This window comes from Bactrocera oleae, chromosome 2, assembly GCF_042242935.1.
Source record: "Bactrocera oleae isolate idBacOlea1 chromosome 2, idBacOlea1, whole genome shotgun sequence".
Lineage (NCBI taxonomy): Eukaryota > Metazoa > Arthropoda > Insecta > Diptera > Tephritidae > Bactrocera > Bactrocera oleae.
The window spans coordinates 94796944-94811638 of NC_091536.1; the positions used below are offsets into that span (position 1 = coordinate 94796944).

The 14695-nt window shown below is 32.9% G+C and overlaps 1 protein-coding gene and 1 pseudogene across 1 annotated transcript; one reads left to right on the plus strand and one right to left on the minus strand.

The window, feature by feature from the left end:
• Window positions 1-33: 33 nt before the first annotated feature.
• Window positions 34-3514, minus strand: LOC138857315 (uncharacterized; annotated as a pseudogene).
• Window positions 3515-5033: 1519 nt separating this feature from the next.
• Window positions 5034-12594, plus strand: LOC138855686 (atlastin-like). Its single transcript, XM_070106048.1, is given in 13 exon segments — window positions 5034-5076; window positions 5977-6215; window positions 7431-7491; window positions 7494-8200; window positions 8280-8552; window positions 8616-8768; window positions 8836-8952; window positions 9673-9801; window positions 9871-9987; window positions 10443-10577; window positions 10658-10777; window positions 10841-10984; window positions 12296-12594. Coding segments are annotated over 13 exon segments (2433 nt in total). The 5' UTR covers window positions 5034-5048; the 3' UTR covers window positions 12506-12594.
• Window positions 12595-14695: the final 2101 nt, after the last annotated feature.

A 14695-nucleotide genomic window follows, 5' to 3' on the forward strand; every position in this document is an offset into this window, starting at 1 on the left:
ATAAAAAAAAACAAAAATGATCAGCGTGACGAGCTGAGTCGATTTAGCTATTTAGTCTAGTCCCATAGTTTTTGAGATTTCGATTGGAAATTTTACATTCTATATCCGTTGATATAGGGTCACTATAGCATCTAGGCTGTAATACAAACTGTCCGAGCAAAGTCAAGATAAATATCTTTTAATACCCTTTTATACGATAATAAGTACACATGTGAAGGATATTATACTGCCGAAGTTAACAATTTTTTGTTTGTTTATTATTTGTTCTTAGTAAATACATAGATGAGGCGATTATAAAACCTAAAACCAGTTGTTGTTGTTGTAACGGTTATCTAGTCCCCGCTTGGATGATAAGTAATAGTTTGGTTGTTGTCGAGATCATCTAACAGGAGGCCCAAGAAACAAGCTGTTTCGACGGGATCGGACCATAGGGAAAAGGGTGTTAGATGAGTTGGGTTTGTTGGGCATGCAAAGAGGTAGTTAGTATCATGCGGAGACTCATTGCAAGCAGGACATATGTTTGGAATGTCGGGGTCTATTCTGGATAAGTAGGAGTTTAACCTGCTACAATATCCAGAACGAAGTTGCGCGAGGATCACTCTGGTTTCGCGAGACAACTCGATCTCTACGTCTGATATGGGTGGTGGTTTGACTCGTAGTACGCCATTCACTGAGAGGGAGTCGATGAAGGTGTTAATGGCTGCACTGTGAATGGCGGTCAGTGCTTGTTTATAGTTCGTTGCGTCCGAAGTCCGGTCGGCGTACTGTCTGAAGCCGTCCACGTAATCAAGGAAGGACCTCTTGGCGTTGCTAGGAGGCGGTTCCGCTTCAAGCAGACGACTGCAGGGGTGTTTTCGCAGAAGCTGCTTGAAGAGAAGCTCGTTATGTTCCTTAACCGGAAGCATAAGGGCCTCACTTTGCAGGTGTTCTATTGGGTACATCAAAAGGCATCCCATAATAGTTCGGAGTGCTGTGTTCTGACAAGTCTGAAGCTTCTTCGTCAGCGTTGCACTACATCCAGGTGACCATATTGGTGATGCATAACTTAGGACCGGCCGGCCGATTGCCTTGTATGTTGCCAACAACGTTTCTTTGTCTTTACCCCAAGAGCTGCCGGCAGGCGATTTGAGGATTTTGTTGCGGCTCTGTACTTTGGCAGTTATCGCGGTCGTATGAGGAGTGAAGGAGCAGACTGTCCAATGTAACACCTAAGATTTTAGGGTTATTGACTGTCGGAATTATTGTGTCATCGACTGAAATGTTCAGATCCATCGTCCTTCGTTCAATTTGTAAAAATGGTCGCTGTGTATTGCCATCGATTCCATTGCCCTACGTCAATATCGTGCAGTCATCAGTCTACGAGGTCACGGAAATTCCCGCTGGTTTTTGGGGGAGTTTCGAAATGTAGAAATTAAACAGTAGTGGGGAGAGGAACCACCTGGTTAATTCTACTAAATTTGGAGTTTTGACCTCGAAACAGTACGGATGAATGCCGACCGCTCAGGTAGTTCATAGTCCACCGCTTCAGCCCTGGAGGGAGCGTTGATTGTTCTAGGTCCTCAAGTAGCGTTGTGTGATTGACTGTGTCAAAAGCTTTTGACAAGTCCAACGCAACGAGGATCGTCCTCTCGTAGGGTGGCTTCTGGTTTAGGCCATGAACTATCCGGGAGTTTATGACGCTAAGTGCCATGCTGATGGTCTGCTAGACTCATCGGGTATTTGAAGAGGATACAGAGCAACCCTGCTGCTAGGTGACAAACTTAAACTAACACTTACCGATCCAAACAGGGTTAGATCGCCGAAATAGCAGCCCTTGGCCGGATAAAATCCGCCTCAATTCCGGTAACGTAAAACTGGCTGTTGTGTGAATTGACCTAAAACTAGTCATGGTGTATGATTATCAAAATTTATTAGTATCTTGATTGTACTTAGTTCCCGCGCTGATAGTTGGCTCGTAGAGTAATAAAAACTATTGTCACATGCCTATATAATTTGACATATACAATATATGTTGGTAGTTTAAAGTATATCCAATTATATCCAATCGGATTTATATCTGGTGACGATCGTGATGAGTTTAGCTGTCTAGGAGCATTGTAAAGAAACCAGTTTCGTGCACCAGGACCCAGACTATCCACAGTTGCTTTCTATATAAACCATTTGCCATTGCACCCCAGGCCATAACGCTGCCGCCTTCATGTTTGACCGTAAATTAATATTCTTCCCATCAAAGGCAATATGTAGTATTTGGCATCTAATGTAGTTTGCGTTTGTTAGAAGTTGTTGATAAGTGTACAAAGTACCTACAACACTCCGTCTTGCTTTTAAACTCTTGACAAAATTTTAATCATTTTTAATTAATTTGGTCCATAATTTCAGTTATAGTGGCAAAGCTCCTTTTTACAAACGCCATGGAAAAAAAATTTTACTCTTTTTAAAATGCACTAATGTCAGAATTTTTTTTTTTCTTATCCAGCTAATTCCTTGATTCCTTGTTCGTCGCAACTTGCGACTATCAGGTAATATGCCCTAATATTAGAGATAACGCATTGGTCCATTGGTTAGATTAATGTATGTACATATGTGTACATTCGAATGCACGATTTCAGAGAATCCCCAGTTGAAATAAAAGAGTACTAAACCGAAACTTGGTCACCTAACGCTTGTTTGAACACCTAAAACGAATCGATATACTTAAATAAAGAGTATATGACGTAAGTATGTATATTTAAATGATCAGGATGATGGATTTAGTTGAAATCCGCCTAACTGTCTGTCCGCCGTTTTTTACATCTGCTACAACGAAAATTATTTAGATAGTATTAGGTAGATGAACTAAAAAAGCATTTATTGCATTTTCTGAGCAAAGTTACCATTGTAATGTATGTACATACATACATATGTAAGTATATACATATTTTTAATACCATCAGAAAGAAGAGATTTCAGCAATTATAAAGCTTACTCACATTTTTAAAAAATCTGAAATTTTAACTTGAGATTTTTTGATTGAAATATAGGGTTGTTTTTGGATATAAGGTCAATATAAGGAAAAAAATAAAAATGTTTCATCTAAAAAATACAGTGTGTTTAGGACATAAGAAGGTAAGTTAACACCAAATTTCGAGAAAAAAAAACAATTGTTCTCACAAGATAAAAATAAGAAAAACCCAAAAACTTGGTTATTTGAATTGTTCACATAAATTTTGAGGTTATGTGAAAAAGGCTGTATACAAAAGTTATACATTTTTTTTATTACCTTTAACATTGACATATAAGTTAGTAGTTATATGTCGTAGTTTTAAGCATGTTGTAGGAGAAATATACTAACTTCTTAGAAAAATCCAGCTTGGGAAAATTGTAGAATTTAACAGTTGTAACGGTTGGGATATTGGCAGAGGTCGTATATCATGATATACGTTCTCTGATCAGGCGAACAAATAAATAGTTGTAGCAACCCTGTATTTGGAATTTATTTTATATGGCATCCGTGACAGTCTTTACCTGGTGGCATCCTTCTACATATTTGTAATCATCTGGTGGGTAGAGATGGAATCAGCTGATGAATGTAAACATTGCTACAGCTGAGAGGGGTCCATGGAGAAACGTCAAGTCCGCCTAGGGGTTGAGTTTCTATTGATAGCCAAGATGGCCGACTTTTAACCGGAAAATGGTTGCATCTTGCTATTTTCTCTTAATTTATGAAAAAGTTGTCCAAAAAATATTGATTAAATGTAAAACTTTAATATGTTTTCAAAATAAAATAAGTTTATTTTAATATATGTTCTTAAAAAAGCAGCTATTATTGGCAAATTTCAGAATAATTACGATATATATTTATGCTTTATTTTAACTGTGGTAACTTAATAAATATTCACCATAGAAAAATGCAGGTGCAATTAAGCAACCATGTCAAATAACGGGATGCAGAAAATGCTTATTCAACGAAACTGAGGGCAATGTTTATAAATTTGCAATACAATCTTCGTAAAATAATGAATATTTAATATTGCTCCTGATAAAACTGCTCACACAAGAATTTTTATCAATAAGCAGGTGTGTATTAATGCGTTTGACTACAAGTTGTTAATAAATTCAAATGCCAGTATTGCTATTGAGCATTGCGTAACAGTGTTGCGCAAGCTAATTTTATATTACTTTTTAAAAAAGAAATATATCTACCGTATTTTATACCCTTATAAAATGTTTTATACTATAAAGTAATTGCAACTTCAACAAATCATTTATTTTAGGAGTCTATATATTTAAAAACTAAATTTAGAACTATATAACAATATGGTAATTGATTTATGTAAAAAGTTATATGTAAAATATTGTACATATTATAATAGCTACATGCGGAAATACAGAGACAACTACCTGATATGCCTACCGTATTTTATACTATAAAGATATTGCAACTTCAAAAAATAATTTATTTTAGAAGTCTATATATTTAAAAACTAACCAAAGAACTATATAATAATATGGTAATTTTGTATGTGAAAAGTTGTAATAAACCATTGTACATATATTCACCATTAATTGCTGATATATAAAACGTAAATAAAATTTGTGATTAAATAAATCTATAATTAAATTAGAGCACTAGTAAAATTTCTTGATATAAGTACAATGATAAATTTTGCTTTATTGTTTAAATGAATTATTATCACTTGTATGGAAGTGATAAGTTTTGCCTTTTTGATTATATAAATTATTATTATATATAGTATCAAATTTTGTTACAATAGTTATTTCTTCCCGTCCACTCATAGTTAAATTGAATTTTCAGTTTGCCCATTAATAAGTTATTTAAAATGCTTAAAAATATGCCGCATATTTACCTATATCAACATGGTATGATATTATATATTGTTAGCATTAAACATCAATTAATAACCAAAATTTAAAATATTTATAAATAATTATTTAGGCGTTTTCTGCTATGCGTAACCCGTGTTAGTCCCTCGCCACCCTAACTTACCATGGCCACCATGTTGGTTTTATTGTGAACGTACACCTCAGAGGTGGCGAAACTATTGTGAATGAGACTTTCGCTACCCCTTATACCATGTATGTAAGTATATAATTAGATCATTTTTTTAGTTTTGGGGAACAAGTCTAAAAATCAACCAGGTAAGGGTCACACGCGTTTTCACACTCAAATTTACGCCCTAGGATCATGTTAAAATATTTAGTGTATATGCGTAGCTTTGTTTCGTTTTTCGAAGTTTTTTAAAAGTTGGTGTGGCCTTGGCCGCTAATTTATTATACTTACAAAAGTAGTCATGAACGATATACCAGTGTTTATGTGTATATTGAAATATGAGTAAATGTATAGTTTAGTAACGGTTGTATGTATCACCTAAAACTAATCAAGTTAGCTATAGAATTATATATATATAAATGATCGGGGCGAAGAGACGAGTTGGAATCCGGGTGACTGCCAGTCCGTCCGTCCGTGCAAACTGTAACTTGAGTAAAAATTGAGATAACTTTATGAAACTTGGTACACATATTCAGATGGGCGTAATCTGACCATTGGCACGCCCACAAAACGCCATTAATCAAAAACGAATAAATTGGCATTACTATGCTCCACAACAAGATAAGTACATGACTTATTTGGTTTTGACTTTGCGAGAGTATAAAATGTTTTTCCTGTGTTATAAGCTGTTCTGTAGAAGTTGATATGCCCTTATTTTGATATCAGTCCATCAATGCAACGAAAGATTCATAGTCTCTAGAATTGCATAGTTTTTCCTTTTTTGCAAAAATATTGACTTAACACAAGCCTTGATTGGAAAAATTGTTATCAAGATAGGGTTCAAGTTCAACAAGTGAGAGTGGGGTGGAAAAAATATGTGAATGTATTTTAACTTGATAGCGATATTGCTTAATCGTGTAACGTATAGGTTAAGGTCACTGTACAATGTAATACAAATTATATCAATTTATGCTATTTATTTTCAGTTTTCAAAATGCAAGGAAAACCAATGCAAGGAAAACCAATGCAAATTATAAGCATTTGTGGAGAAGAAGATTCGTCCAGTTTTCGTTGCATTCTGCAATTAAATGAAGATGAATTAAATAAGATGTTATTGGACGAAAAAATCAAAGATCGCGAAGTGTCTGTGATTTCAGTAGCCGGAGCTTTTCGCAAAGGGAAAAGCTTTCTTTTGGATTTCTTTCTACGTTACATGTATGCCAAAGTAAGTGTTATTTTTTATCAACAATAGAGTAAAAATAAAATATTGCATTTATCTTTCAATCATATTGCAATATGTAAACGCTTCTACTATTATGAAGATCTTTATCTTGATTCTGATCAGTCAGTTCGTATGCGAGCCATATGCTATAGTGGTCCGATTCGGCAGTTCCGACAAATGAGCAGTTTCTTTGGGTGAAAAGGACGTTTGCAAAATTTTAGGTCAAAAATTGAGGGACTAGTTCGCTTATTATAGTATTATCATCTTTATGTTACAATTTGAAAATAGAGGCAATTGAACTTTAACCACACATACTTTCCATATAACACAATTTTAAATTCCATCAGATTCTTTCTCTCCACCATATACATATACATATATCAAGCACCAACGGATATTGAAACAAAACTTCGAGGAAATAGTGCCTTTAAGGTGTGGCACCTCGCTGCTTAAAATGGTCACAATCGGACAATGGTTTTTCAAGACCCCTTTTGACAGTCTTTTACCGAAAACAGTGATCAAGATGTAAGATTTCTTGAAAATAATGTACCCTGGTGCCAAAAATCAGTAAACGCATACAATAAGTATAGATTATATAAGGATTTTCAAATTTCCTGATCGTTTTATATTTTATATATGGGTCAATATATACGATATCTCATCAAAATTAAGCGATTGCTCACCTAACGGTTGTTTCGGTCAATGAATTATTACAGCCCCTATATGTTAGACGGTATCAAATGATTTTCGTTATTCTAATGGACTTTATGCCGAATATATCGATCATTGTGAGAGAAATATTAATAAAATTGCATGGAAACATATTCTCAGTTATGTAATATATTAGGTAGTGCATATTAATATAAAGGTTTGCCAAGACATGAAAATATTTCATCGCCTTTTAGTCTTAGATTTAAAATGTTCGCTTACACCTTCCTTATTTGTTCTATTAAAGAATATCAATTATCTACCATTTCCTCATTTATTTGGTTTATAGTCGAGCCAGAATTTGGTACGATTGATCAATTAAGTTGTCGGATAAAACGAGTTCGAATTAAATTACCACAAATTACGCGGCACAAGATTTTTAATCGAGCATCTAAGATATAAAAATCAAGCCGATTCTTTTAAGGGTATCTTCTTTGCTTTTGCAGCTTTACCTTAAATCATAGAAAATAAATTATATACACGTTTTATTGCTTTCGAAACTCACCTTAGTACGTTTATAATAACTTGAATGATAACGATTGGTTTGGCGATGAGAATGAACCACTACAAGGCGAGGCGGTTCGCAACGCGATACCATTGGAATTTTAATATGGTCTGACATCTTCCTATATGACTTTCCAAATGGAGAAAAAGTTGCAATAATTTTAATGGACACGCAGGGCACTTTCGATTGTGACAGTACCATGAAGGATTGTGCCAATATTTTTGCACTAAGCACAATGATATCCTCAGTTCAAATTTTCAATATTCAATCTAATATACAAAAGGACGATCTACAGCATTTGCAGTTATTCACCGAGTATGCTCGTATTGCTATGAAGAATACGGGAAAGAAACCATTTCAAAAGTTACAATTTTTAATACGCGACTGGATCCATATCTGTGAAGCTCCGTTCGGTGCACTCGGTGGTAAACAAATACTGGAACAAACAATATTTTCGAAAGACAAGAGATCGGAGGAGAATGAACAACTATGTAAGAATGTGACAACTAGTTTCAACGAAATTGATTGTTATTTAATGCCACATCCTGGTGATGCTATCGAAAACCCCAATTTTCGCGGTTGTTTAAAAGATCTTCGAAGCGAGTTCAGGAAACATTTACGCGACTTGATTCCCTTAATTTTGGCACCGGAAAATTTAATTATCAAAGAAATAAACGGGCAGAAGTTAAAAGTCGCTTATCTCCTAAACTTCATTCGGTCATATTTTGAATCATTCAACAGCAAGGAGTTCCCAGAGCCTACAACAATTTTTAAGGTATATATATGTATATTTATTAGCATTTTATAAAATGTGCGAATTGAAAACTTGATTACACGTACATTTTCTTTTCAAGGCTACTGCCGAGGCAAATAATCAAATCCATGCCTCAAAAGCCGAAGAATCATATATGGACAAAATACACGAACTAACCAGTCCCGAAAAACCATATATTGCGGAAGAAGAACTAAACAAAAGGCATGAGGAATTTGAAATGGAAGCGCTTGCAACTTATACGAATACGCCATTATTGGGCAAAGCAGATTTTTTGAAGAAAAATTGCCAAAAAATAAAAGACTATACTTCGTCCAGATTTCAACAATTCGTCAAGATCAATAAAGCTAAACTGGTAAAATTCTGTAACAATTTGTTAATACAATTAATGACTTAATAAGCTATTATTAATTTCTAGGCTCTAGCCGAACTCAATTATTTAAACAATATGAATAAATGCATTATAGATTTTGAGAAGCTTATGGATAATATGCTTATAGGAAATGAATATATTCCTCCAAATGAGTTCAATAGCAAAATGGAAGCTGTAAAATTGAAAATTCTAGAACAGGTAAATACAAAGATACATAATATAAAAAAAACATTTTATAGTTTTTTTTTCTCAATACGGTTTGCAGTTTGATTCGATTCGATTGAGCAGTACAGAGGATATACATAGACACATTCGTGATGAACTTAAAGAGGCTGTCGAAAAACATTGCATTAAATACAAACAACGCAATGATATTAAATTGGTAGGTAGCACAAGAACAAAATGGATGAAACAGCTTAATAGTCGTAGCCGTTATATTTCGACATTTTTTTTTCACAAATTAAGGTGTTATATCCACTTGCAAGTTAGAATAAACGCGTTTATACGTATTTTTTTATTTGAAAATTTAATAAACTTTAATAAACAATGAATCATTTGTCTGACGGTGAGGAATTCTTTTCTACTTTTATTATCTACTAAAATTATCTCAAATTCCAAAACCAAAAAAATATATATTCTAACAATAGATGAATTACAGGTATTAATCGAAGCACAAGTCAAAATTTTGATTTTTAACAAAATGACAGCTTTTCAAAAGAAAAAGTGGTTTTTGTGACAAAATTTACATTTGAGAGTGGTTTAAAAAAACGAAATTATTCTCGAAAATATTCCTTCGGTCATTACCTGACAAATATATCTATAAGGTGGTGTGAAAATTTTAAGTCGATCCGTCCAGTCGTTTTGGAAAACCTCACCGGCTCTGAGAACAGTGTTGCGGGAAAAATGTGTTAAAAGATTTAGGTGCCGATAACACCTAAGTTAAAAACAAATATAATAAATACGGTCATATCTCCGAAACTATTTGCTTTATTAACTTTTCAAATATACGTACATTTAATAAAACTCAATTTTTGAAATTCACAAGTGGATTATAACACCTGATACCCACTTATAAACCTACTTATGCATTTCTTGTATGTAGGATTTGATCAAATCCGCTATTACTATGGAGAGTTCGGAAGCGAAGAAGTTATACAAAGAACTCATGAACAATACGGAAGAATCCATAGAAGCGACACATCCAGACGCAAAGGATCGGGCTTTAGAAAGGGTATAATAATAATAAATAAATTTCAAATACGTCAAATCAATGCTAATAAATTTTGCTGTTTACTTACAGTTTCGTAAAGTACCGCAGGTTGGCGCAGAAAGCTTCTTTAACGAATGTGAAAAGCAGCTAATTAGATATATTGATGAAAAGTTTAATTCTTACAAAGAATGGAGCGTAAATAAACAGGTAGTATAAATAATGGTCTAAACTAATTAAAACTCGTATAACTTTGTATAGTACGTTATTATTACTACTTGGAGCCGAATGAGGCGGAATAAATCTATGATTAGTATTTACGGACAGTAAAAAGGACCGAGGGTCGAGTTAAATAGTTATACCATGGAATTGTATTTATCTTGTTGGTTAAAGTTTAATAGTTGATTTTTTTTATTTCATTGTTGACAGAAAATCATTTTTTATTTACACAAACGGTTTTAAAATGTATACTTAATGTGTGATTAAAAAATAAATCATAATAATAAGTATCCAGTTCGAAGCAATAAACTGATTAGATTTCACCGTTTCCGCTCTTGGGATTATTTTGACCTTTTCGAATCAATTTTAACATATTCTTACTTGTGTGACTAAAAAATAATAATTAACTTCATTATATCAAAATTTTTGTATTAAATCCTTTATAGCAAAATTTACAACAACAATTGTCTCATTTAATAATGAATTATGAAGGCCTAATGAAGGATGCTTGCAAAAATATATTAACAAATGATGCTCTTTTATCTAAACACGAAGAGTGTAAAATGAAAGTTCTTGAAGAGGTACTGAAATTTGATTTGCCATAATTAGTTTAACATAAATATGCTTATATAATTTGTTTTTTTTTTTTGTGTTGGTACAGTTTGAAGGTTTACCAACTAAGGATGATTCCGAAAATTATATGGACGAAAGGCGTCAACAGCTTGTTGGAGAAATTGAAGAACTTCGCGAATATTATAGGTCACAAAATGAAAGGGGTATGGTATGTATACACACACATATGTATGCAAGCGAAGGTTTAACAAGGGAACATACTTTTCTTTAGCTTCTGTTCGTGCAAAATTGCATATCGATGAAGATAAAAGCGAAAAGGGTACTATTGGAATCCCTTGAGCAACTCGGCATATTTGCTTCAGTTGATGACGTTGTCAGTAATTACAATACAGCTTTCGCTAAAGCGTGCGACTTGGTTAGTTTTACTCTGTTAAGTATTATATTTATTATTTTAATACTCTCGCAACATTTTGCTACAAAGTGTAAGTTTTGTTCACCTAACGGTTGTCTGTACCACTTAAAACTAATCGAGATAGATGTAGGGTTGTATTAATACATATATAAATGATCAGGATGATGAGGCGAGTTGAAATCCGTGTGACTGTCTGTCCATGAGTAAAAATGGAAATATCTTAATGAAACTTAGTAGAATCGGACCATTGTCACGTCCATAAAACGCTCATAATTAAAAAGCTATATAGTGCCATAACTATGCCCCATGACAATGATAAAATACAAAACGGTGGGCGTGGGCTAGCCCTATTCTAGGTTTAATCTACATAAGTATCTCCCAAACCACCAAGTCAAATCAACCAAATTTGCTCTGAACAACTGGTTTTGTTAGCCCCTCTCCTTATGACAGTTGTTAGAAAAAATACTAAAAATGCGACAAATCAATAAATAAATGCGTCAGAGACAACAAATTATACACCCGGGGTGGTACAAGAGAGATTATGTTGAATTGAGATAATAATTCCCTTAGCCACCATATACCTAATATAAGTATTTTCGAATTTCCAGTTGACTTTGTACCACTTATACTATAGTTAAATGCCTAAAATATGTGAAATCTGTCTATGAATTGCTCTAACTCTCATTTACTACATATACGAATATGTCGGCCAGTGTGTGAGTAATATGTATTCATACTCGTATGTATATATAAAATTGCTTGAAAATATGTTCTCAAGTATACCTAAGCAATATCATAAGTTAATGCAACAAGTCCAGACCTTTCTCTGCCCCCAATATGCCCTTTATAATGATTACCAACTTTCCAGGTGACTTTAAACCATTTAGGTTTGGTCAAAATGAAATACCAAATTTGATTGTAATCCATTCACGATTTCGCCGAACAATGTATGGAAAACCTTTGTATTTGACGAGATATTTTTACGAAATTTGGTATGAGTTATTGTCTAAAATAATAGGGCGGGACAATGTCCGAAGAAGTTGTCCAGATCGGACCACTATATCATATTACTGCCATACAAACTGAACGATCAGAATCAAGTTATTGTGAGGTTGTAGTCGTGAAGGGTATTATAGATTCGGTGCAACCGAAGTTAACGTTTTCTCTTGTTTAATATAAAGTTTTGCCAACATCCTAAGTTATTTCCTAGGCTTTGATCTATGGAAGCTGCGAAAGTATAAAATGTTCGGTTACATCCGAACATAGCCCTGCCTTAATTCGTTAATACTTGATTTTCTTTTTCTTACCATATAGTATAAAAGTTTAAAAGACATAAAAGTTTTTAACCAAGAAATATATGAAAAATATCGGTCGGAATTGATAGTCGAAGCTGAAGGCGTACTCAAACGGTACATACTAAGAGGAGAGGCTATGAAAACAGTAATAGGAGCAGCCACGGGTGTATTACTAACGGTGGTTACTGTGGGTTGCGTTATTGTTTTCAAATTTATTCCACCATTATAGCATTGAATAAATTTTTAAAATATATGTATATGTATAAAATGCGAAATAAAGAACTTTTATAAACTTTATATTTCCTTATGCAAACATTATACAGCTCTTGTTATTCAACTAATCGACTAACCGGATTGTTCATTATTTGAATAATAATATTCGGTTTGCGCTATCCGGATAATGTTGTCTAAGTTGTAGACTATTCGGTTAACCGCTCATTTTCGACTATTCGGTTAACCGTTCGTTGTCGACTATTCGAATAGTAAGCGTTCATTCAAAAAAACAAAAACGTTTGATATTGAAAAAATTAGCGAGTAGAAAATTGGTGAATCGAAGACGGTGCAAGTGTTCAAAAAGGCTGTGTGCCAAACGGTAGAAAAATTTAAATTCAGACAGAAAAGTGAAATTTTCATTTTTCGTGCTGAAGCCGAATGTCCGAAATAATATATTAAAGTTTGTCTCAAGCAAGCTTAAATGAAAATGCAGGAGTTAGCTACTTGTAAATATAGCGGAAAGCAAACTAACAAACTAAACGGATGTCAGTAACACTAATAAAAATGTTGGTTAGCTGATCTTAATATATACAGTTACTGACAATAAAATAGAATCAAATAGAAGTTTCGAAATAATTAACAATCTATATTATATGTCCGATATATTTATCTTTCAAAACATCATGATGGTAGCTCCGTTATATTTTACTGTTATCTTTGTGTTCAAATTAAACAAAAGTGGGTATTTGTTATCGTGACAAAAAAGAAATAGAATCAAAAAATAAAATACCGTTATTTAGTAAAAAATTATGCTGCAAATATATAATCCTTAGGATATTAGTAAAATTTGACATTTTCTTATAATCAAGTATTATTTGTAGAATAAATGGCCGAGGAAAGCACTGCACAGGCGGCAGAGCTTAAGCTTATACAAATTTACAAAATAACGGTTATACACAAAGAGAATTTTCAAAAAGTATAAAAAGATGCCAAAAGTTTGAGTTTACTGCTTTGAAACCTCCAAAATAATGCGAATTGAGGGGTCGGCCACGAAAAACGACGTCTCAGGAAGACGTTAGCTATCCAAAGAGAATTGGGTATGGAACTTTCTTCATGAACTGTTGTGCGTCGCCTTTTAGAAAATAATCTCCTCGGAAGATTGTGCCGGGAAGTCCCAATGTGGACAAAAAAGACAGCGGAACAATCGGATTGGTTTTGCTTCAGCTTGCTTTCATATAAATCGGACCGATGAAGAAAATTCAAAAAGTGGCGTAAGATCCTTTGTTCCGATGAACAAACATTCTGGTTGTCAGAATCTTTTGTGCTTCCTTCATTAATGCGCTTTTTTTTCAATCTGCAAATTCGTTGTCTCTCGGCTGGAGGTTTTGGAGGTGGTTTTGATTTTTTCCTAGTAAAAATTTTTTTTAAAAAATTAGAAAATTTATAAATGCATAATTAGAAAAATTTTAACCAATTTTTAGAAAATTGATAATAAAAAATTTTTTTATAAACATTTTTTTAAAATGATTTTTTTCAAATATAATATTATCTTAATAGCTGACAAAATATAGTTGTAAAAAGGTAATTATCTCACTAAATTTTTTACGTACAATAATAAATAGTACATGAAAATTATTTAAGTATGCTAAAAAATAACTTTCCAAAAGAAAATTTTATAAAAACATTATTATAATCAAGAAATATTGTTGATTTTCCAGATTAAATTTAATTTTTCAGAAAATTAATTTAAGATTAATTTTAAGACTAATTTTAATTTTTAATTTGAATTTTTTATTAAATTTAATTTTAATTAATTAATTTAAGATTAATTTTTCAGAAAAACATTATAATCGAGAAATATTGTTGATTTTTCACATAGTATCGAATTATTGACTTGAATTATTAATATTTAAAAATTATTTAGAAAATAAATCATAGTAACTTGGAGGAATTTATTGACATCGAAAAAAATAATTTTTTGTTAGGTTAGAAATTGTCTATTTTACGTGGATGCGCTTGATAATTCATATGGGATTAAATATCTAATTTTATGTGTTGTTCTCAAATATATATTTATATGAACTTCATCAATAATTATTGAATATTTAATAAATACAAATCGCACATGCCCATGCATATAATACATAAATTATAACGTACCTTGCACCCACGTTTTCGTCAGATGTTCCGGCAATATTATCTACAC